The following is a 21,219-nucleotide window of genomic DNA, read 5'->3' as shown; positions in this document are numbered from 1 at the left end:
GTATTTATATCATATACATTCAACTAAAGTAGTACAATGGACTTGACCTTTCGATGAAGGTAGATCACCCAAGCATGCTGCTTTTAGAATTTTTGCGGGTTGTGAGCCGAAAAATAAATAAAATTCATAGGAATTAGGACAATACTAAGTATTATTGATTCCAAAACTTTTATCAGACAAAAAGCGTAAACTGTCATAGCGGGATTATGAAAAAGAAAAGACAAAGGAAATGAGCAATCCAAAATACTACCCATTTAAGCAAGATCGCACATTTATGGATCTTCAAACAAATGGGTTCAAGACAAACATATATAGGAAAAGAAATGGTAAATTATCTTGGTCTTCTGAAACAGATACTTTTGTTGTTGTTTTTTGCGCACTATGGATAGTAATGTCCCTGTATAGGGTAATGATATTACACATATCGGATCCAAGGTTTAAATGATTATGTCAATCTAGCGATATGATTTCACTACAAAACTAAGTCCTATTAGTGAGGGTTTTCTTCTAGGGGCGTCACAAATAGTGACTATTTGTGAGGGTGTTTTGACCAACCGTAGGAAATAGTTGGGTTAGTCAAATAAGCTTTTTTATTTTTGGTCAGTTCTAGAATTCCGACTGAGTAAATGACTCGTCACCAAATTTTTTTAATAATTTTTTTATTCACTTCTCAACCTTATCTTCTCTAAAAAAGGATCTGGTTTTCATTTCTTTTTCACCTGCCTTCTGTTTTCTCCGCTGAAGGACTGAGAGGTTTGGTCTCGTCCCTCTTTTATATGTTATCCTCTTTTCTTTGAATCTTCCTTCTTCTTCTTCTTCTTCTTCTTCTTCTTCTTCTCTTTCTTTCTGTTTCTTTTCTTCTTCTCATTCTGTTCGTTTTGCGGATGATTTGTGAAACGAAGTTTGTATTTGAATCTCTGAGAATTGATTGTTGGTGGTGCTGTCGATGTTGATTGATTATAAGAAGAAGAAAAAGAGATGTCGAGGCTGCTGTGAATTGAATTTAGGATTTTTGGAGTTAGGGTTTGTCTAGAATTGAGAGGTGATTTGGGTTGCTGCTTGATGAAGAATATAAGGGTTGTAATTGAATTGGATGTTTGAAGTTGATTCAGTGGAGATTCGTTGATGAGATATTATTAGGGTTTCAGTAGAGTTGCAGAAGAGAATTCGAAGATGAAATTGATACTCTAGAAGATCAATTGAAGATGGGTTTTGTGTGTTGAACTTAAAGGAGAAGATTTAATATCTAATTTTCGATTCAGAGAGAAGAATAAGGGTTCATGTGTTCTTCCCCAAATTGAGAAGAATTCAGTGGAGATTGTGATGGGTTGCTCGAGTAGAATCATTTAGGGGTAATTTTTCACCTTAGTTAACTTTGTAATGTTATCTACCTTTATTATTGAGTTTATGTTCATATGCAACTTCAAAACCAACCCACACTTCGGATTCTCTCTGTTATTTTCATTTAAAAAGTTATTTTGAGCAAATTGTTGATATTGTTTGATAGACTTTGTTCTTAATGATTCATATTCCTTTGATTCAGCGAAAAGTGTGTTGCATGCCTCTCATTTCCTGTATTAATGCTTGGTTTTGTGAAATTTCAATTTGGTATTCTTTTCAAATAAATCAGAGTTCTTGAGAAATTGATGAGATGGGTTTGTAGTAAACATCATGAATTTCTTTTCTATGGGTTTGATTTGCATAAACTCAGTTTGTTCTGCTGGTGTGCACGTTGTTCTCTTCTGAATGCTCCTTGTTTGGTATTGCAGGTATGGACAAGATCGCCGGTAGGGCTTTTAGTTATAGTCGGATGCACAGAACTGGTACTAATTGTCAAAGACTTAAACTTGACATTCTTCAAGTACCTCCAAGTACAGGCTTTTTGCTCATAGGATGGGTTCTGACTTCTGAGCATCTAGGAAAGATGCTATCAAAGTTAAAATTTCTTCTTATTTTGGATTAGAAGGAATATAGTTATCACTTATTGTTCTTTTTATGTTGCTCGACTCTTATTAAAATTTTGTTTAGTCATTTATGACCTTTGGTTATTTCGTACCAAAATTGATGCATAATGATTGCTTTTGCAGCACTTAGAAACTGTATTCAAGTTTCGTATCCCAGGCTCAAATATGACTTAAACTCAAGCAGTTGAAGTACTATGGACCAACACCGCTCAGACTCAGGTAAATCACAAGAGTCCTTGTTATCATTTTAGGTGTTATTAGTTTCTCTAATTCTTATTACAAGTCGTTTTAAGTTTTAAAGTTATTATTTGACTTTCAGTGGGTCTGCGAAACATACAACAGAAATAGTAGTGAAGTAGTAAGGTGCCGTAAGATTTACTTTTTAAGTTTGAGGACTAACTGTGCGGAGAAAAACCGTGATTGTTCACCGCTCTTCTCGTATGATAGTAACTTCGTATAATCTGTCTTTCTCCGGTGCGCTTTAGCTATCCCGATTTCACTAGATTTTAATTTTTGTGATCGTCGTTTTATCTTCATCATGATATGGCACCCAAATACTCATCATAGTTTTGTCTTTAACGAGTTAGCAGCGAGATACATCGCACATGAAGCCATTTCAGTAATTTAAAGTAATAGGTACCTGTAGGTTTGCTGTAGAGCCATTGGTGCTTTTTCCTCTGTTTTGTTGGTGTTGGTGCATGGTGGTTTTCCTATAGACTGACTCACTATCGTTGTTGTTTCTCTTTTTCAGGTGGTTCGGATTTGAAGCAAGTAGAGAAAGTAACACGTCGGTCTTCGGTTTGTGAGGTGGCTTCATCGAAGAAAGCTGAATTAAAAGCCAAGATAGCTCGTCATGCAGAGAAAAGACAGGTACAAATACCTTGTTCTGTAATCTATAAGGTTCATTCTTTTCAACCATTCACATAATTTCCCACCAGTTGTTACTTTTTAAAAATCGGAACTGCATTGCATTTTGGTTATTGACTTATCTTACAGGTGCATTTTGGTTATTGATTTATCTCAAAGAAGTTATCTTTGTTCACGAACTCTGCTTCACTTCCAAGTCTCCTGCCAAGCGTACTTATATTTCTCTCCTTCCATAAAAGATAAAACTCTGCAGATAACATGTGTGCGTGCATCCTTGGATTCGTATTGATAAACTTCTCTCTGTTCTTCTTTTTCATTAGATTTCAATGACATGAAGATAATTTAATAGGTGCTAACATGCTACTTTTTTGCATTGCAGCCTGGTATAACAAGTATCTGGACAGGTCCTGATGAGGAAGGGAGAAGCAGAGTCGCAGGATGATAAATGAATGTCATCATGGAACTTGGACAAGAACCACTAGATGCACAAATGATCCATTTTTTGTTCTTATTTTTGTTTTCATGCCATCAGGTGTGTTCTTATCATGTCCCAAACTTTCCACGGGCATTTTTGGATGTTGATAATTTTAGTTACCAGGTTTTTTAACTATCTGGGTGTTGTTCTGTTGCCCAGAATCATGTTTTTTAAATAGTTAAACATCTTACTGTCGGATGTGTAAGTTTCTATGGTGTGACAATGTAAAAATTTGTTATGAAAAGTACAAGTTTTCAGTGTGAATGATGCTGAGTTTTGGAAAGCTTTTTAATTTTTGTGTGAATGGCTTAAGGTTTCTGAAAATTTTGAGAATCTAAAATCCGGCGCCGGAGTACAATAACCGTTTGTGACGCGGCAAGAAAACAATTTATGACGGTTTGACAAGACGTCACAAATAAAAGAAACTATCTTCTGACGGTTGACCACACGTCACAAATGCTCTCAAACCGTCACAAATAACATTTGTGACTCCCAGTAGTGACGACGGATTGTAGCTCGTCACAAATGGGGTTTTGTGACGGTGTTTTCTCTATTTATGACGGTTTTCTTATATTTGTGACAATTTGGAAACTGTCACTAAAGGACCTCTGTTTTGTAGTGAATGTCCTTACGAAGACCCAAAATAAATATGCTAATATGGTGTGCTTCGGACATCCCATACACAAAATTCAATAATAAAATCTTGAACTGTACCTGTTTGTGATAGTTTGGACAAAGTGTTGCAAGCATCGATGTTCTTGCGGTTACCGAATCAAGCACGCAGGGAACGAGAGAAATGCTGCCATGTTGATTCTCCTAACGATTCTCTGGTCCATTTATACCAAGAATTCGTATCCTTATCCAGATGTGCTGCAGCGGATGGTACCTTTTAAATATCAGTTACGTCGTGGACAGAGAAATATTTCTCAGCTTTGAAAATCCAACCTTCAGGATCATCGCCATCAAATTTTGGAAATTTCAAAGTAATAGAGCCTCCTCTGATGATCGCACCACCATTACCTTGATTAAGGCGACCATTGGTTTCATTCAGAACATGGTGTCCACGCCCCTATTGAATAAGGATCTCTAGAAGGCGATTCGTAGCAGCATGGCCATTCTCCAACTGAGTGAGTAGGGTGGTTTGCATGGTAGTTTGGGATTCCTGTAAGGTCTCAAACTTTGTAGTTATAACTGCACGATCTGCTCACATCTCCTCAATAACTGTTTACAAAGAAGTACTCAAAGTTTCCAGACGATCATCCAAGTTTACATTATCGTGAAACCAAACAGAAAACTTGCGATTCCAGGAAGAAGGAGGACCTAAACCTAGCTGATACCAGATGTTAGGAACCTGCACCTAAACACAAGATCCTAATACTACTAACAGATAATATTGATTCTTTGATTGGGAATCAACCACCTCAGTTTAGCAAAGCTATAAACCTAAAACAAACTATGAATAGATAGAGATAATAACTTGAGTCCTAAGCTAATAACAAAATAAGGAAAGACATACTTAATTCCTAAAATAAATATACTTGCAAAATACTACTGAATTTCAATTCAAATTAGTGTCGGTATTCCAACATAATGCCGGCTGTAATGCTCGAACTCCAAATTCAATAAATCATCATCTTCTTCTTTATTTTTTGGGAAAATAATCGTTTGGTCTTTTTTAGGTGGGTCCATGTCTGTTTAGTCCTTTGGGAAAACACATTTACTGTTTGGTTTTAAAAATATTAAATGGATAAAAGTACCCTTCCGTGTTAATTTATACTTATTTTTTTGTAGTAGTTCATTTGTCAAAATGAACTCCTGTTAATTTCTTATTTTTTCAGAAATCACATAAAAAACCCAAAGTTCATTACAAAAATGAACTCCATATAAAAACCTAAAAAAATAGAGTTCATTCCAGAAATGAACTCCGTATAAAAACCTAAGAAAACCAGAGTTCATTCCATAAATAAACTCCATATAAAAACCTAAGAAAACAGAGTTCATTTCAGAAATGAACTCCATATAAAATTCTAAGAAAACAGAGTTCATTCCAGAAATGAACTCCATATAAAACCTAAGAAAACCAGAGTTCATTCCAGAAATGAACTCCATATAAAAAAACCTAAAAAATCAGAGTTCATTCCAGAAATGAACTCCATATAAAAACCTAAAAAAACAGAGTTCATTCTTTACATGAACAAACACAAAAATATCCATAGAAATCAGAGTTCATTTGTAAAAATGAACAGCAGTAGCATCATCTTCGTTGTCTTCAAACAGCAGCAGCAGCAGATCCATGAAATCGTCGTCATCGTTTTCTTCTTCTTCATCATCAACAACAACATCAAAAACAACAAAAGATCCATGGAATCGTCATCATCGTCATCATTTTCTTCTTCTTAATCATCATCAAAAGCATCAGCAGATCCATGAAAAAATCGTCGTCATCGTTTTCTTCTTCATCATCATCAACAACAAACATCAAAAACAGCAGCAAAATCGTCGTCATCGTTTTCTTCTTGTTTCTCCGTCGTCTTTATCATCTTGTTGCTTGTTTCACATCAACAGTTGACGAAAAACGAAAATAAAAGATGGAGACGATGAACTTCAACAGTAGCAGCATCGTTTCTTGTTTCACATCATCTCTGCAAAATTAAACCCTAGAAAATCTTCATCTTTTCTATGTAGCAACAAGAAAAGAAGAAACCAGAGAAAAAATAGATCTGAAAAAGAGAAAAAAAAAGAGGTGAGAGAAAGTAAATCTGAAAATGATTTCTTTTCTCTTACTTTTTGACTATATATATGGTCCTTATCCAAAAGAGTATTTCTGCCACTACAAGATGACAATTACATCATCCATGACATCATCCTAGGACCAAACCATAATTTTTAAGACCAAACTATAATTTATATTTTCAAAAAAGACCAAACAGACAGTTGACTGAGTCAATTAGACTAGACTTTCTCGAATATATTATTCATAGGACCTAATGGTATTTCCTACTTATTTCTTATGGTTGTTATACACAAGCGTCCAACTTTATGCGAGGAATATAGACGACAATTGCTATGGAGTGCTAACTTATGTCTATATACCCTCTCCATGCTATTCCGCCTTCTCTTTATCCTTTTCTCTTGATCATCGTTTTCGATTTATCACTATCAAATTTATCATCCAACTTTTGCATTTTTTCATGAAATTACTCTTAATATTTGGGGATATTCATGGGTGATTTAGTGATTACCAAATTTTTTGACTAAGGAGTTTTACAAATTACTTCATAATTTTTTTTATTTTGCTTTTTTAATAATATTCCTAATTTGTAGTGGTATATGTCGATCGTGGGTTCTTTTTTTTCTTTGTAATGTTTCGAAAGAAGTAATGAGAAAAATCCGAGTCTTTAGTTAGTGGCCATGTTACCTTTGATTTCATATATATATATATATTCCGTAGATTCCCAAGACGATCAATGTTTGAATAATGTGCAGTGTCCGTGGAAACTGGGATCTCTAGCAGCTGGTAAAGTTGGAACTAATTAAAGTGCACCCGTATCCTCTTTTTTAACATTCAATTAACTGCCAACCCACAATATTGAATATGTGGTACCAGCTCAATATCCCTTCGGCGTAAGGGCAAACAGTAAAAACTTCGGACTCTTTTTGAGTTCCATTCCTAGTTAGTAATTCGGGATTCGGCAAACGTATGGAACGGCAAACGTACGATTATTATACGGTTTTGTAAAATCCAGATTCGGTCCAAAATTCGGTTAACGGGACGTGATTCGTCAGTAATTCGGAACGGCATACGTACGTGTATAATTCGATTTATAAATGTGAGTTCGGCTCTGAAAATTCGGTATCTATATATAACAAATAATTTGTATTTATAAGGTCATAGACCAATTTTTATGCATATGTGTGAGTTATTTAAAGAAAAAATAAACTTAATATGATGATATTAATAATATATACAACATTAGTTATCCAAGAGGACGTCGTATGGTGGTTTAGATGCTTGGTTAGTGAGTTTGAGATCTCTCTCACCTTCACCTTCAAATCTCTTCAGTCGTTTTTGTTTCATAAAAATTACAACACGTCTAATATTCGGTCGTGTATGCTCGGAAGGCAGTAAAGCCCAAAAAGTGGAGTCCTTGAAAAGTAAAAGCTAAAGAATTTATGGCGAATTAAGCGGACGTATCATTCGGAATACGTAAAATTCGTGAACGGTTCGCGAATAATCCGGGAATGCCACATAATACGCGACTTGGGTTTGGAGTTGCAAACGTACGCGAATAAGACGGTAAAATTCGTGATACGGAAAAATTCGCGAATGATTCGCGAATCATTCGCGAACTTACTAACTAGGGTTCCATTACTAAATTTGCATTTGTTTTCCTTGTCACGGTTGGAGTGTCCCGAACGTCCTCATTTTTGCAGCAGGCAACATCAGGAAAAAAAAAATTCAAAAAAATCTGCAGTTTCAATTTCTTGACCTAACCTCGTTTATCATTTCATGGTATTCATAATACACATTTACATTTCTCTTTCGAATTAACACATTGAAACTAGTAAGAAAAAGCAGTCTCATCGTAACTATAGCTATTAAACAATAACAAATCAATATCAAAAAATTTAACAACCTTCATCTCATCATTTCATGTATTCAATCCGCAGTCCATCAACAGTTGTATTGACGCCAGTCCCGCCTCTCGGTACTAACGTGACCCAAATGGTCTCATCGCCGTCCGCCTCGAGGTCTTCCAATAGCTCAGTAATACCCACCTTAAAGATTGTCTTTCTCTTCACCACCAAATCTCCTTTGTTCAACACTATCCTAACTCCTCTCTTCATGTTCACAAACGTTCCTGCAAACTCTCTTGATTCGGGACCAATCATCGTCTCATCAACCGCATTTACATAAACGTCGAATTTCACGTACGCGTCCTTACCGATGTCAATTCCATAAACAACTATAATCTCTTCTTCTTGCTCTTTCTCAATCTTACTTCTCTGCGTCTTTGGTCTACGAAGCTTCACTCTTATTGTGGTGTCGAGCCTCTTACCGTTCAACCCAACAACAGCTTGATTAGAGATATCCAAGAACGGGTTCTGATTCTCTCGCATTTTCAAGACCTGACGAGCGATCTTTGGTGGCACGGAAGGTTTGGGTCTCGCGTTGAGCCATACATTCTCGACGTTTTCGTAGGCGTATCTAAGCTTAGAACTGTCAAGAACGTCTCTGATTTTGATTCTAACAAGCTGCGACTTCTCATTGTGGAAGTAGAAAGTAGAATCTAACCATTCCGGATCTTCAATCGCTGGCTTGTTGCGGCCCCGAAGCTCATTCCATACGTTCCAAAGGCGATCGATGTTTGAATGATGTGCATAGAAAATTGGATCTCTTGCAGCTGAATAAAACGCTCCCAAATCTTCTCTTTCAGGATTCAAGTTACTGCCAACCCAAGTATGCAATGCATTATGTGGTGCAAGTTCTATAGTTCCTGGTCCATCACAAAACCCATTCTCGCCGGCTTTATAAGGACAACCCATGAATAGTTCAGTCTTTTTAGCGCCAGACACCATTTGATTGTACATGAAAGCGACGTTCGTTGAAATCTGATCTTCAGGTCCTAATCCTCTTTCGAAGTAATCGTAATTAATATCAGCAACTTGAGGTGGAAGGTGAGAACTGTCCACCGTCCGGCGAATCCCAGTTCCAGAAAGGTAATGCGAAACTCTCGTCTCCGATCAAACTTCCAAGAATTCTTTCGTGAAAGTAAATCATCATTCTGTGCCATGGGAAAAACATCCAGGACCTGTGAATTTTGAGTAGAGAGTTGGAGTTTTGTTGATTGTAAGCACCGGTGCAGTATATGCAATGCATATTAGCTTGACGCATGTAGCTGCGTGGATCGTCGTAAGGTAATGATTTCATGATGGCTATGGCTCTGTTATACTTGGCGATGTAATCTGCATCAACCATGTGAGCTGGTTTCCTGACTCTAATTGGCTCTGAAATGTCTGGAAATTGGAAATCAATTATAGGTTCTAATGATTCACGTTTTGGTGGACAACAATAAACCGGTCGATCGGCATCGGAAAGTGACTTATGACATGTCGTGAGGTTTGGAGTTAAAATGACATGTTTGGGTTTAACCTCTTCATTTATAGCACTTGCGTCTTCCACTGTAAGCCATGTTCCGTCAAAAAATCCAAGAACTGTTGCCTTCAGATCACTGAAACATAAAAAATAAAAAAAATTAATTTAACTTCTGAATTAAATTAAACAGCTAAAAAATAGAAAATTAAAACCATAGATCTAAACGAGAAAATTCAATGAAACTTGTAAATTTAAGAGATTTAGTAACACTTTTTTAAAGGGAGCATGAAAAATGTTTGAATGGTGAAAGCTAAACAAGATAATATATTTACCTTATAAAAGAAATGGCTTGAACTTGTTGATCTGAATCTTGAACAAACAAATCTGAAGAAGATAGTCCAACTAAGATTAAAGCCAACAAAACCAAAGAGACCCATCTCTTTGCTTCCATGGCTACTTCCTTACCCTCCCTGCTCTCTATCTATTTATCTAGTAGTGGAGTTTCTGATGATTACTACCTTACTTTGCTACAGAAATTTAGGCAGGCAGCACTGAGAGTTTGAAGAATGTAGCACCGAAATTTTCTTAGAGGGAAAGAGATAGAGAGACTTGGAAATGTTGAGATTAAATGGAGCAATAGGGTGTATATATATATATATATATAGTATACAGAAACCTTTACAGGGAGACTTTCAAGCACGTTTGTTTATTACATTGACATTGAAAAGATTCAAAAATGAAGAACACAATCCCAGCTACATGTTAGAGAAAAACTTACCAACTTCATAAATTTATGTAACTACTGAATTCCTATTGCCACAATTATTATTTTTTGAAATTGCCAAACAATGGTCCCACTTTTTTTTTTTTTTTTTTGACAGATATGACAAATCTTTTCAACTTTTGGTTGACGTGTGATCATAATGTATCAAAGCTAGCAAATAATCAGTTATAATAATAGTTTAATTACAAAATTTTATATGACAGGTGAATGGAGTAATTTAGTGTCACTTGGCATTTCGGTGTTTCAAAATCTCTATATATTTAAAGAGAAAAAAAAAAGAATCTAATAGTGCTTATAGGGCACAAGCCTACGACTGATTTTTTTTCAGCACAACCAGACCCATAATACGAACGCTGTTAATGGGGTTGTCAATTTGCTTGGGAGTGTACCAACCCAAATTACGAAGGCTGCTAATGGGGGTGTCAATTTACTTGGATGTGTACCAACCCAAAAACAAATGGTTGTTTTGTCCTATATAATGTGATACGCCCCAAAAAAATCGGTGCCCCTATTAGCAATCTTGCATAATACAACCATGTGAAAGTATCTGCTAGACTACCAAAATAGTTGGCAAGTTACTCGGTAGTCGGCAATAGAATCGATCTCCTCGTTAATAATTGAGGGATGTGCTGTCTCCCTTCCAAAGACATGTGTTACACGAACTGCTTCTATTTTGGTTGTCTACTACAACAGTACACGACTAATTCACGTCTCGAGAATAAAAATCTCGCATCTCGGGATATCAGATCCTCTATAACGTGTAGAGTCAATATTTCTAATACATGTGTTACACATGCGCTTTTCTGTGTTAGAACACGTGCATCCAACTCAAAACCAATTGGCAATGAGTGGAGAGGCCCAAAAAATTATAAACCGCAGGATTTAGATTGCCCAGACAATGTGGGACTAATAATCTCAACACGCCCCCTCACGTGTAGCCTCGTTGGGTCTAATACGTGGACAATTAAATCGGGTGACGCGGAGTAAAGGCGCGATCAAATGACTCGTCGCAAATAACCTGCTCTGATACCATGTTAGAATACGTGCATCCAACTCAAAACCAATTGGCAATTTATGGAGAGGTCCAAAGGATTATAAACCGCAGGATTTAGATTGCCCAGACAATGTGGGACTAATAATCTCAACATCCTGTCTGGTGGCTGGCATAGCTCGGCTTTGTCATCCACGGATTCTTGTATTAATGTTTTGTTTCTTACTTGTTGGCAGTGTAATTCAACCAGACTGAGTGCGCTTGTCGAAACTCGTCGTCGCATTCTAAAATATAGTATGTTGGGGGAAAATAGTGGACGTCATCGTCATAACTCCTGCTTCGTACACTTGGTTGGTTATACACATGTGATGACAAGTTTTAACCTTTAGAGGTGTGCAGACAACGTGGAAGCGGTTAATGATGGAACTATTTGGGACCCTCCAGCAATTTATGCCGGATGATTTTTCCCTGTTGACAATCGGCACACGCCGTATAGTATGGCAAAAAAAAATGACGCAAAAAGGGTAACCTATATTATGTATTGAACAAAAAAGAAAATTGGCAATATGGTCTAGTGTCGTACTTGCAAATGCTCCAAGCGAATTTTTGTGTAATTATGATCAGGCAATATGGTAGTCCAATGATTTTTATCACCCATTCGTATTTCAGACTTATAAGTTTGCACCTATACAAATAGCCAGCCTCACTGAGTTATGTAACGAAAGGCTTAGTTAGATTTTCTCTTTTCCTTCACTTGCATCTATAAAGAGGGGTTAATGCCATGATTATGCAACACAAAACCTAGGGAGTATTTTCGAATCAGATGAACACATAGACAATTCCAAGCCAACAAACTCTCTTTCATTAGCTTAAGGGGAAGATTGCAAAATCAGTCCAACAAATGGACAAACTTATTCACTCTAAGCTTACAACAAAACACTCTCTGCTGCAATGTGGTTCCTCTACACTTAAAGACTTGCATTTACAAAGGTTTTCTGTCCTATTTATAATGCCAAGAACCAAGTCAATCCGTGTGCAACTCATTTGCACGACCTATGAACACCCATATGTCCACAGGCAGTTCACCTAACCGCCACCCTTCCTTTTTAACTGCTAACTTTAGTGTTGGCTTGCAAAATTGAGCCACACTTGTCTTGGACGGTTAGGATATGCCAAACTCGGTTATAAATACCCTTTGTAACCGTCTCTACTTTATCTAGCCCTGGCATGCGTGTGATGCACACACACTTCATAGATGACAGCTTTGGCCAATCAACCAGCAAACATCATGCTACAGTCAACTTGGCATAAGCCAATGTGCAACCATCTTGGCGCTACATTCATGTCAGCCATGCACTTAACTCTTTTGATGCCAACTACAGCGAATTAGTTGGAAAAGCACAACCAAAATTTCATACGGTGGTGAATGAGTTTCCAAATTATATGCTTATAAAAAAATGTACAGCCCACTGTCAATCTCAATTTTCAAACTTTTATGAAACAACAATTTTCTAACCTTTCCAAAGGCACCATGCGCATAAGATAATTCTCTAAATCTCTGATCCATACACTTGTCTAGACACAACTACTAAAGGTCCGGCCCAGTTTATATTTTATTATGGGAAATTTGCTGTTTGGTCCTAAGCCCATATATTTAGTTATAATAGGGTCCAACCGGGTTTTAGACTTATCACTAGGTCCATAATATTTTGAAAAGAGCAAAATGATGAGCTTACCCTAGTAGTTACCACGTGTGAAGAATGCACCCACTATCTATTCCCGTACAAAACCGCTGAAACGGTCAGAAAAATCATTCGTTTGTCTTTCCCGTACCACCAACTTCTTACGGTTTTCAAAGAGAAAAAAATTTCTCTTTACAGAGAGAATTCAGAGAATCAAAAACCAAATTCATTTAGAGATTTTTGAGACAACAGATCTCAAAAATCATTCAGAGATTTTTGCTAGTTTGAAAAACCCTAAACCTAAATTTCTCTTCTTTTCCGATAATGGTTAAAACAAGAAAAATCACAAGAACAATCCAAGAAGAAGAAACAATAATGGATGATAGCACTGCTCCTAGAACATCAGAAGACGATTCAAGAATTTCAAGACGAAAATCAAAGAGAAAAAAGAGTAAAAAGGTTGAAACACCGAAATCGAAGAAAAAAGGTACTGATTCAGAAAACCTATCAGAGTTTACATGCAACTTCTACTTTGTGTTTCTAGCACTTAGAATTGGCAGTACATAACTATAAAACTGTAGAATAAGAATCAAAAGTGATATGCAATTTGTTTCATTTTATTTCTGATACATAGAGCCAGCAGTACATATATCAAATACTGAGGTTTTTTCTTAATTAGGTTGTTTTTTGGCAGTACATAAGTCCAGTAGTGAATGGGTAACATTGTTTATGTGTCTATTTACCACTGTTTGTGTTTCTGGCACATAATTGGCAGTACATTACTAAAAAACTGAGACATTGTAGTGTTTATGTACTCTAAATTCATCTGTTTCTTTGTTTATGTGATAATGATCTTTGGATATGAAGTACATAAGGACAATAGTGATTGATTGTGTTTCTGAGATGATGAATGTGTAGTCCATAAATGTTGTACTGAAATAAAACCAATTAAATTTTGCAGGTAAGGTTGTGCCAAAATCTGTTAGGAAGTTGTATAGGTCTGGTTTCACAGCATTACATAGCCTGGTTTCCAGAATGAAGGCGAGTAAATATACTTTGAGTGAATCCACATTGGAAAAGATAGCCGAATCTTCTTATGGACAGATGTTTTTGATGTTCTGGCACACTAAGTACTCAGAAAGTCATTGGGAAAAGTTGGAAGCTGCAGTGAAAAAGTACTTGAAGTGTTACAAAAGGGGTCGAGTCAAGAATGAGCTCACATTTGAGTTTGTTAGAAGAGGTGAAACACACATTATCACGTCGACACCAGAAAAAATGGGTGTAATGTTTGGAATTCCAAGAATGGCAGGAAGAAGAACTGATGACACCTTTTTGATGGTAGGTGGTGGATGGAGGCAGAAACCATTCTACATTAGACACTTTGGTGATAGCAACACGGTTACAAGACCAATGCTACAAGATGCCATCTTGAAACTGCTCAAGCGTACTGGTATCAAGAATTGTAAATCTGAAGGTGGCGAAGACAGTGATGATGACAATGATGAACAAGTAACCGATAGTGAAGATGATGAAGATATGGAGTACAGGATACCAAGAGTAGAAACTGAACAAACAATTGAAGATATGGTTAAGCTATTATGCCTGTTTATGTGTATTACTTTGTTTTTTACAACAAAAGATGCTCATAAACTCAAAGAAAAGTACTTTGGTTTAGTTGATGATCTTGAGAAGTCAAAGAATGTATCTTGGCCTGACCTGATACATAGTTTCTTAGAGAAGAAAATCAATCAGAACTACAACACTCCCGAGGACATCACTGGTTGTGTCGTCTATTTGTTGGTATCGATCATCTAGTACAAGCTTTTTTTTTCCAAGTACATATTTACTCTACTGTCATTTAAGTTTCTGTATTTGATTCTATTGATGTTATTTTTGTCATAGTTGTTGTATGCGGAGCATACTCACTTGGTGAAACCAGTGACGTTACCAGATGATCGATACCTTCCAAGAGCGGCAAGGTGGAACATCAAAGAAATATCTGTTGAGTTTCTAAAGGATATGGAGGCTTCGCAATACACAGTAAGTCCCTAAGAAAAACAATACATATTACTAGGATAAGTTTTATTTCATTATGCTTCTTGTAGTTTTGGTTTAGGAAACAATGATGCACCAGTACATATCTAAAAAACTGATTAAAGTTGATGAATTTAAGTATAATTATTTGTGTTTTCATAAATAATTATACTTAAATGATTTGTTTTAGGTAGGACACTATCAGAAAAGCAGTTTTCTGATTGACCAAAATGATTGTGTGTGTGTCATATGCACTATTTATTTGAGTACATATATGTTATACTGATACAAAAACTGGTTATATGTGTGCGTTATATGTACTTTTCCAGTTCTCTAAAGAATTTAAGGATGAATATACTATGTATGAAAAAGAAATGTTGAATGAAATTGCTCAAAGGCTTCCAGTTGAAGAAGTGCCATTGACAGTAGATTGGCAAGAAAAATTCGAGGATTTGGAAGTAAAGAATGAAGATTTGAGGCTGACAATTGCAGAAAAATGGTGTGAATTACAGAGCAGGAAAGAGGACGGCCTCCCCATTGATGTGAGTATCCTAGAAGAGCTTTTGAATGATATATCACAGAGCTTACCCACCTCCACAACCAAACTCGGGAGAGAAGAATCTAGCAGTAGCTCTGAAGAAGGGCATGATGATTTGGATGACACCGTTCCATCAGCAACTACTCCTTTGGTAACAGAGGATGAACAGGAAATTCCAGATGATACCCAAGAAAAGTCGAATGAACAGGGAAATGCTACTCCAACAATGCCTGTTATGGGGGGCTCTGAAGAAAATCTCACACAGTTCGATATTGAAGTTTCACAGTTTAAAATTTGGGCTAGATCTGATTTGGAGCGAAAGGTGAAAGAGCTGCAAGAGGAAAAGATGCCAGAACCATCACAGGTAAGTTATATTCTTTCTAGTATTAGTTTAGTTTGTAAAAAACTAAAACTTGTCAGTACATATCTACTATACTGAAAAAACATACAAGTACATATCTGCAATACTGATTAAAAACATATCACCTTATGTTGAATAACAGACTGAAAAGGCTGAACTCCAACAAACAGCAGCGACACAAGTTCTGGGTAATATTGAAGTGGAAATTGGTTCTCTTAGAGATAGACAGGTGAGCGAATTGAACGTTACACTAGTTACCAATTTTATACTTTGTCATCCTATAAAATAATACGGTTTGGCATTGCATTTATGTAGGGTGCATCGCTTGAAGAAATGTTGCCGAATATGCAGTTTATGCCTTTGGTTTGTGAGCTGCCGAGTCTCAAAGAACTGCATACCGTGCCGATGGAGAAACTGATTGACCTGGCCATCCATGGGAAGGGTATTTATACCGATGAGTACTCAAAATATCTACAAGCTGAAATTATGGGAGATCCTTATCCATCCTTAGGAATTCTTAGTCTGGAGTACCCGTCGACTGGTAGTTTACCAAGCTTGGAAAAAATGGAATCTTCTCAAATCTTCGACAAATTTTATGCTAAAGATCTGGATCCTCCATCACAAGTTTCAAGACCAACTTTTGACTTGGGTTTAGGACCAAGTGATCAAAATGGAGAAGAGGTGCAGCAGCCTGCAATTGATCTAGGTGCACCTGATCCACCTCAAATCCATCTTGCAGCTGCGCCTGCGCATAATGAAGCTCCAGCTGCTAGAGGAGCATCAGATCAAGCTCAAACGGATCCCTCGGATGAGCAAGCTCAAATCGATACTGCACCTACACTTAATGAAGCCTCTGCAATTGTTTTAGCTGCAGCTGAAAAAGCTCGTTTGAAAGCTGATCTTCAGCAACCTGAACAAGAAGTATGAACATGTTCTAAACCTAGTACATATATCCTTCTGATACATATAACCAGCAGTACGTATCAATTTTTGGTCAAATAGCTCGTAGTCTGATTTGTTTCAAATGCAGGGAATAAGGAAACCTTGGGATCCCATTCCATTCAATGAAGTAGAAAGGAAGAAGAAAATGAAGAATGACAGAAAGCAACAGCCTACTAAAAATTAGAGAGTCTTGTAAGTACCTAAATCTACTTCTGTTTAATGAATTTATGTTTTGTTTTTAATGATGCTTTTAGCATATGTACTAATGCTGCCGATTCTCAAACAGAAGTATCCAGTTTTAGATGCTGAAAAGGCAGAGGAAGCTCGACTGAAGAAGAATATGAGCGCCGAAAAAGCTAAAGCATATGCTGAGACTCTCCAACTTCTTTCTGAGCTACAGAAGGTAATTATAATTACCAAAAAAGTGAAAAGTAACAAATTTATCAATACTTAATGGACCACTTATGTTACATATGTTCAATAACATGGGAAAAACCAACAGTACATATGTTATGTACTCAGTGAAACTAAAAGTACATAACTTCTGTACTGAAAAGAATCCAAGAATACATATGTTCTATTCTGTTCATTTTTTTTTTGCTTTTTTAGTCTCTCATTTTTTTTTACGTTTATGGTATATTGAAGGATAACGAACCTGGAGTTAGTCAAACATCAGAGGAAGATGACGTAACACTTGCCAAGAGACTCGAAGATAGGCTGGCTACAAAGAGTAATGAAGTCAAACCAATAGCGAAGTCGACCACGTCAGTCATGGACAAGGAGAAGAAAAAGCCGACTATCTCAGCCAAGGAGAAGAAACTTACTCCAAAAATCACATACACCCCTCAGAAGCCAGTAACTCGGAGCCACCCGCAGAAAAGAGTTGATCCTGAGTTTGCTAGTGGCAAAGGACTGTCGGGACATAAAAGGCGAAAAACAAAGTCCAGAACTGAAAACCCAGTTGGAAAAGATTGCCCAACAGAGAAAGTTCAGAAAAAGGATAGCGAGAATGTGAGAAAGAGAAAAGCTAAAGGTGATCCAAATCTGCAAGAACTTACTAAAAAAGTGAAGAATGCACGCAAGTTGTTGAGCCTAAGGAAATCTCCGTTCTATAAGGATTTGAGTTCACAACAAAGAGCGCTTCTCTCTCCTTTTTTTGACAAAGCTACCTCAATGTGAGTCTCTCTTGGATATGTCCCTTTCATTTTAACAAAACTTTATGTACTTCGTTTAGAATCAAACTTATAATTGATTTGGATTATTTGAATTTGCAGCAACAGTGCTTGGAAAGCTCCTGCTGTGATTGGTCATCACATATTATCTGCAGAGACCTTTGAAGATCTGCTACATAACAGGGCTTTAGAGGGAGATCTTATAAATTACTGGCAATACCAACTGAAAAAAGCATATCATAATGAGCAACCAGTGAATGGACAGAGAAAGTACATTCCAGTACTCCACATTGATCCAACAGGCTGGGTATGTTTTCCAATTTATCTTGATAAACAACATGCATCATGTCTTTGTAAAGGGCATAGCATATCTGCGAAACTAAAACGAAACAATTTTTTTTTGATGTTGTAACAAATATTATGCTTTCATATATGTGTTTTACACTATAATTTTCAGTACATATTTACTACACTGATAAATTTAATTCTTTTTCAGTTTTATTTAAGTGACCCAGTACATCAAGTAGCAGCAAACACTGCTGTATTCTTACCCATCAGGAATATGGAGGAAGGAACCAGGAAGATTATTATTCCAATGTCACACCAAAACGTGCATTGGACGCTTCTTGTGTATGAATGCGAGAAAGGCGAATTCTTCCACTACAACACTTGGGAAGCTGTATCCAAAAATGAGTGTCTCGATAATGCTAATCTTATGGCAGAATACTGCTTGTTAGCAATTAATGAACGCTTGTCGAGCCTGCGCCTTCCACTTGTAAGCAGAGTAAAGATGATTAGTTACCCAACACCTCAACAGGGAGACTATCCAGATTGTGCAATATATATCATGCACATCATGAAGAAAGTTGCAAAGGAGGAAGTAATTGATGGAGTGCGAATGAGCTTGGGAGACCCAGAAGAACTAAAGGACAAAATACATAAGAAGAGGATCTCTTTAGCATGCAAAATACTCTCAGCAACATCTCCTCCTGAGGAGAGCTGGAATATTCATGCTCCAAAAGGTTTTTAAGACAGTGCTTATATGAATTAGGAATGCATAGTAGAAGTTATCATAGAGAACATATTCAGAGTTTGCTAGTTTGTTTTAGACAATATCAAAGTTTAGTAATTATTCTTATTTATTTTGATAACAATTGTTCTCGAAACTATGGTGTTTGTGTTTAATCTATGTACAGTTGTTTGGCTTTATAAAAATGTTGACATGTTGGATGGTAAAAGTCCATAGTATGAAGTGTTTTGGTGTGTATTATGTAACATAGACCAGCTATTAGAGTCAATTGAAGAATATGACTCTCTAAATTTGTTAATCATGATGGGAGAGAACATGAATCTCAGAGCTGGTCTCTTTGTTTGGTGTGTCTTAATTGAACAGAAAGTACATAATAGTTGTGCTCAGAAAGTCTTGAACAAACTTGGAAATCAACCTGAAAACCAATAATATTGAAAGTGGATAATGCAGTACAAAGTACCATTAAAAGAGTCTTAAATGAGCACAAAGTACCTTGTCCCAGAAAGATATCAAACAGTACATAATTTCAGCACTCTAAAAAAAGCGAACAAAAGTATTTAAAATGATGCGCAAAACAGAATCTGCATTGTGACCAATAGAACTAATAAGGGAGAACTGAAAATCTAAAACTCATGGGTATGAAGGAATGACAGTGCACGTTGCCTTGTTGTGGTGAGTTTTCTTCTTACAGTTGGAACAACGGACGGACTTCCTAGCTTTCTCCCATGCATTCTTGATACGATTTCCCTTTGGCCTACCTGGTGGAACTCGTGGATGGGGTGGAAAAATAGTATCCTCTGGCAGATACTGCTCTGGCCTGTTGTAGTTGGGGATTGGTCTGATAGCAATTGAATACAGCTGCTGAAAATTTGTAACTTTGAAGTAGTCTTCGATATAATCTACGTATCGATCACCCTTGGCAGATATAGCTGCTGTAGCATGAGAGCATGGAAAACCATAAACACGCCATCTTTGGCAGGTGCAAGTCTTGTTCAGCAGATCAACAGTGTGAGACCTGCAGATGCGTAAAAAGCTTTTCAGCACAAATAACTTAAAAGCAGTACATATATGCAGCACTGCAAACAAATACAAAAAAACAAAACATATGATTCACTCCTACATGTATGCTATAGTACAGTAAAAGTTGTTTTATGGGATAAAGCTAACCTAGGCGAATGAATCTCATACTCATACGCAGATGACTGAGTAACATTCCAAACTCGACCAATTTGAATATGTTCTTTAAGTAACGCCTCGTAGGTAGGAGTGAGCTTCTCTGGGTCCATCAAAAGACTCATTTCGCGACGTTCATTCATCAACTCCATAACGCGTAACCTATGAATGGAACAAAAAACACCTGTAATAAATTTTGAACAAAAAAAAATGAACCAAAAACAAAGAAAACACCAACAAAAAACACACACACAAACCTGATCATGTCAACGAGGGCGCAGGCAGGCAACCTCTTGTCTTTCCGAATCCAATTATTGAAGGACTCAGCAACGCTTGATGTAGTCTGACCAAATCTACAGCCAGTGAAGAACGCGCTGGACCAATGTTCCCTAGGCATATTGCGGCAATACTCAGCAACCCCAGGCCTTCCCATTAACTCCATTTCCATTAGTGCTTCTTCATATCTTGCTGGTGTGAGAGCATAAGTTGCTTTTTTGAAACAAGCCATAACTTCTTTGTACTTCTCGTCCGATTTCCTGATTGGTAAGTTTCCTTGCAAGTGGTAGTAACAATAGCCATGATGGGAAGTAGGAAAGTGTTTAGGAATAGCCCTCAACAATCCTTCATGACGATCAGACATAAAGGTGATAGGACGGTCATCAACAATGTTGCTAAGATTGCACATAAACCAATCCCAATTGTCAACATCCTCTCCTGGGACCAATGCAAAGGCTAGCGGATAAAAACCTGGAAAAACAAACAGTACATATATATACTGTCACTAAATATGTTGCTATATTCATAGACGTAACATATATTATGTACTGGAAAATAGACTAAGAATTTCCAGTACATAATAGACATATTGTACTCAAAAAAAGGTCTTATGCTTACATATATGAATTAATGTGTGTTAGACACAATAACTTTTCAGTACATAAATGGTATACTCAAAAAGTTCCAACGATTAAAAGCAGTGAATAACTTGTAAACAATAACAATTAAAACGTAACAAAGAGCACTTGCCTTGATTCCCATTCAGACAAGTAGCAGCCATAAGGGTACCTCTAAATCTCCCGGTCAGAAAAGTTGCATCAACAAAAATCATT

The 21,219-nt window shown here is 36.8% G+C and overlaps 1 protein-coding gene, 1 long non-coding RNA gene and 1 pseudogene across 3 annotated transcripts; 2 read left to right on the top strand and 1 right to left on the bottom strand.

The window, feature by feature from the left end:
- The first annotated feature begins 706 nt into the window (after positions 1 to 706).
- Positions 707 to 3,596, top strand: LOC113347939. Of its 2 annotated transcripts, XR_003359338.1 has the most exons (5): positions 707 to 1,352; positions 1,770 to 2,183; positions 2,716 to 2,834; positions 2,961 to 3,093; positions 3,211 to 3,596. It is a non-coding gene; the product is annotated as an uncharacterized LOC113347939 (long non-coding RNA). The 2 variants fall into 2 exon arrangements; XR_003359339.1 differs by lacking the exon at positions 2,961 to 3,093 and having other exon boundaries at positions 3,211 to 3,570.
- A 4,200-nt stretch (positions 3,597 to 7,796) lies between these two features.
- LOC113347938 lies at positions 7,797 to 10,014 on the bottom strand (annotated as a pseudogene).
- Positions 10,015 to 16,201: 6,187 nt separating this feature from the next.
- Positions 16,202 to 18,956, top strand: LOC113353470. The gene is made up of 6 exons (XM_026597058.1): positions 16,202 to 16,714; positions 16,824 to 16,927; positions 17,022 to 17,138; positions 17,381 to 17,910; positions 18,010 to 18,214; positions 18,404 to 18,956. Exons 3-6 carry the CDS (start codon positions 17,076 to 17,078, stop codon positions 18,935 to 18,937), a joined length of 1,332 nt encoding a protein of 443 aa, XP_026452843.1. The 5' UTR covers positions 16,202 to 16,714; positions 16,824 to 16,927; positions 17,022 to 17,075; the 3' UTR covers positions 18,938 to 18,956.
- The last annotated feature ends 2,263 nt before the right edge of the window (positions 18,957 to 21,219 follow it).

This window comes from Papaver somniferum, chromosome 2 (assembly GCF_003573695.1).
Source record: "Papaver somniferum cultivar HN1 chromosome 2, ASM357369v1, whole genome shotgun sequence".
NCBI lineage: Eukaryota > Viridiplantae > Streptophyta > Magnoliopsida > Ranunculales > Papaveraceae > Papaver > Papaver somniferum.
The sequence above is the reverse complement of the archived record's forward strand: the minus strand, read 5'-3'. Positions and strand labels throughout refer to the sequence as shown.

Bases quoted from the DNA above. Each gene is read 5' to 3' on its own strand.
- LOC113353470 (XM_026597058.1), top strand. From the start codon at position 17,076: ATGAGCGCCGAAAAAGCTAAAGCATATGCTGAGACTCTCCAACTTCTT. The intron at 17,911-18,009 runs GTGAGTCTCTCT...TTGAATTTGCAG, and splicing joins TTTGACAAAGCTACCTCAAT to CAACAGTGCTTGGAAAGCTC. The intron at 18,215-18,403 runs GTATGTTTTCCA...ATTCTTTTTCAG, and splicing joins ACATTGATCCAACAGGCTGG to TTTTATTTAAGTGACCCAGT.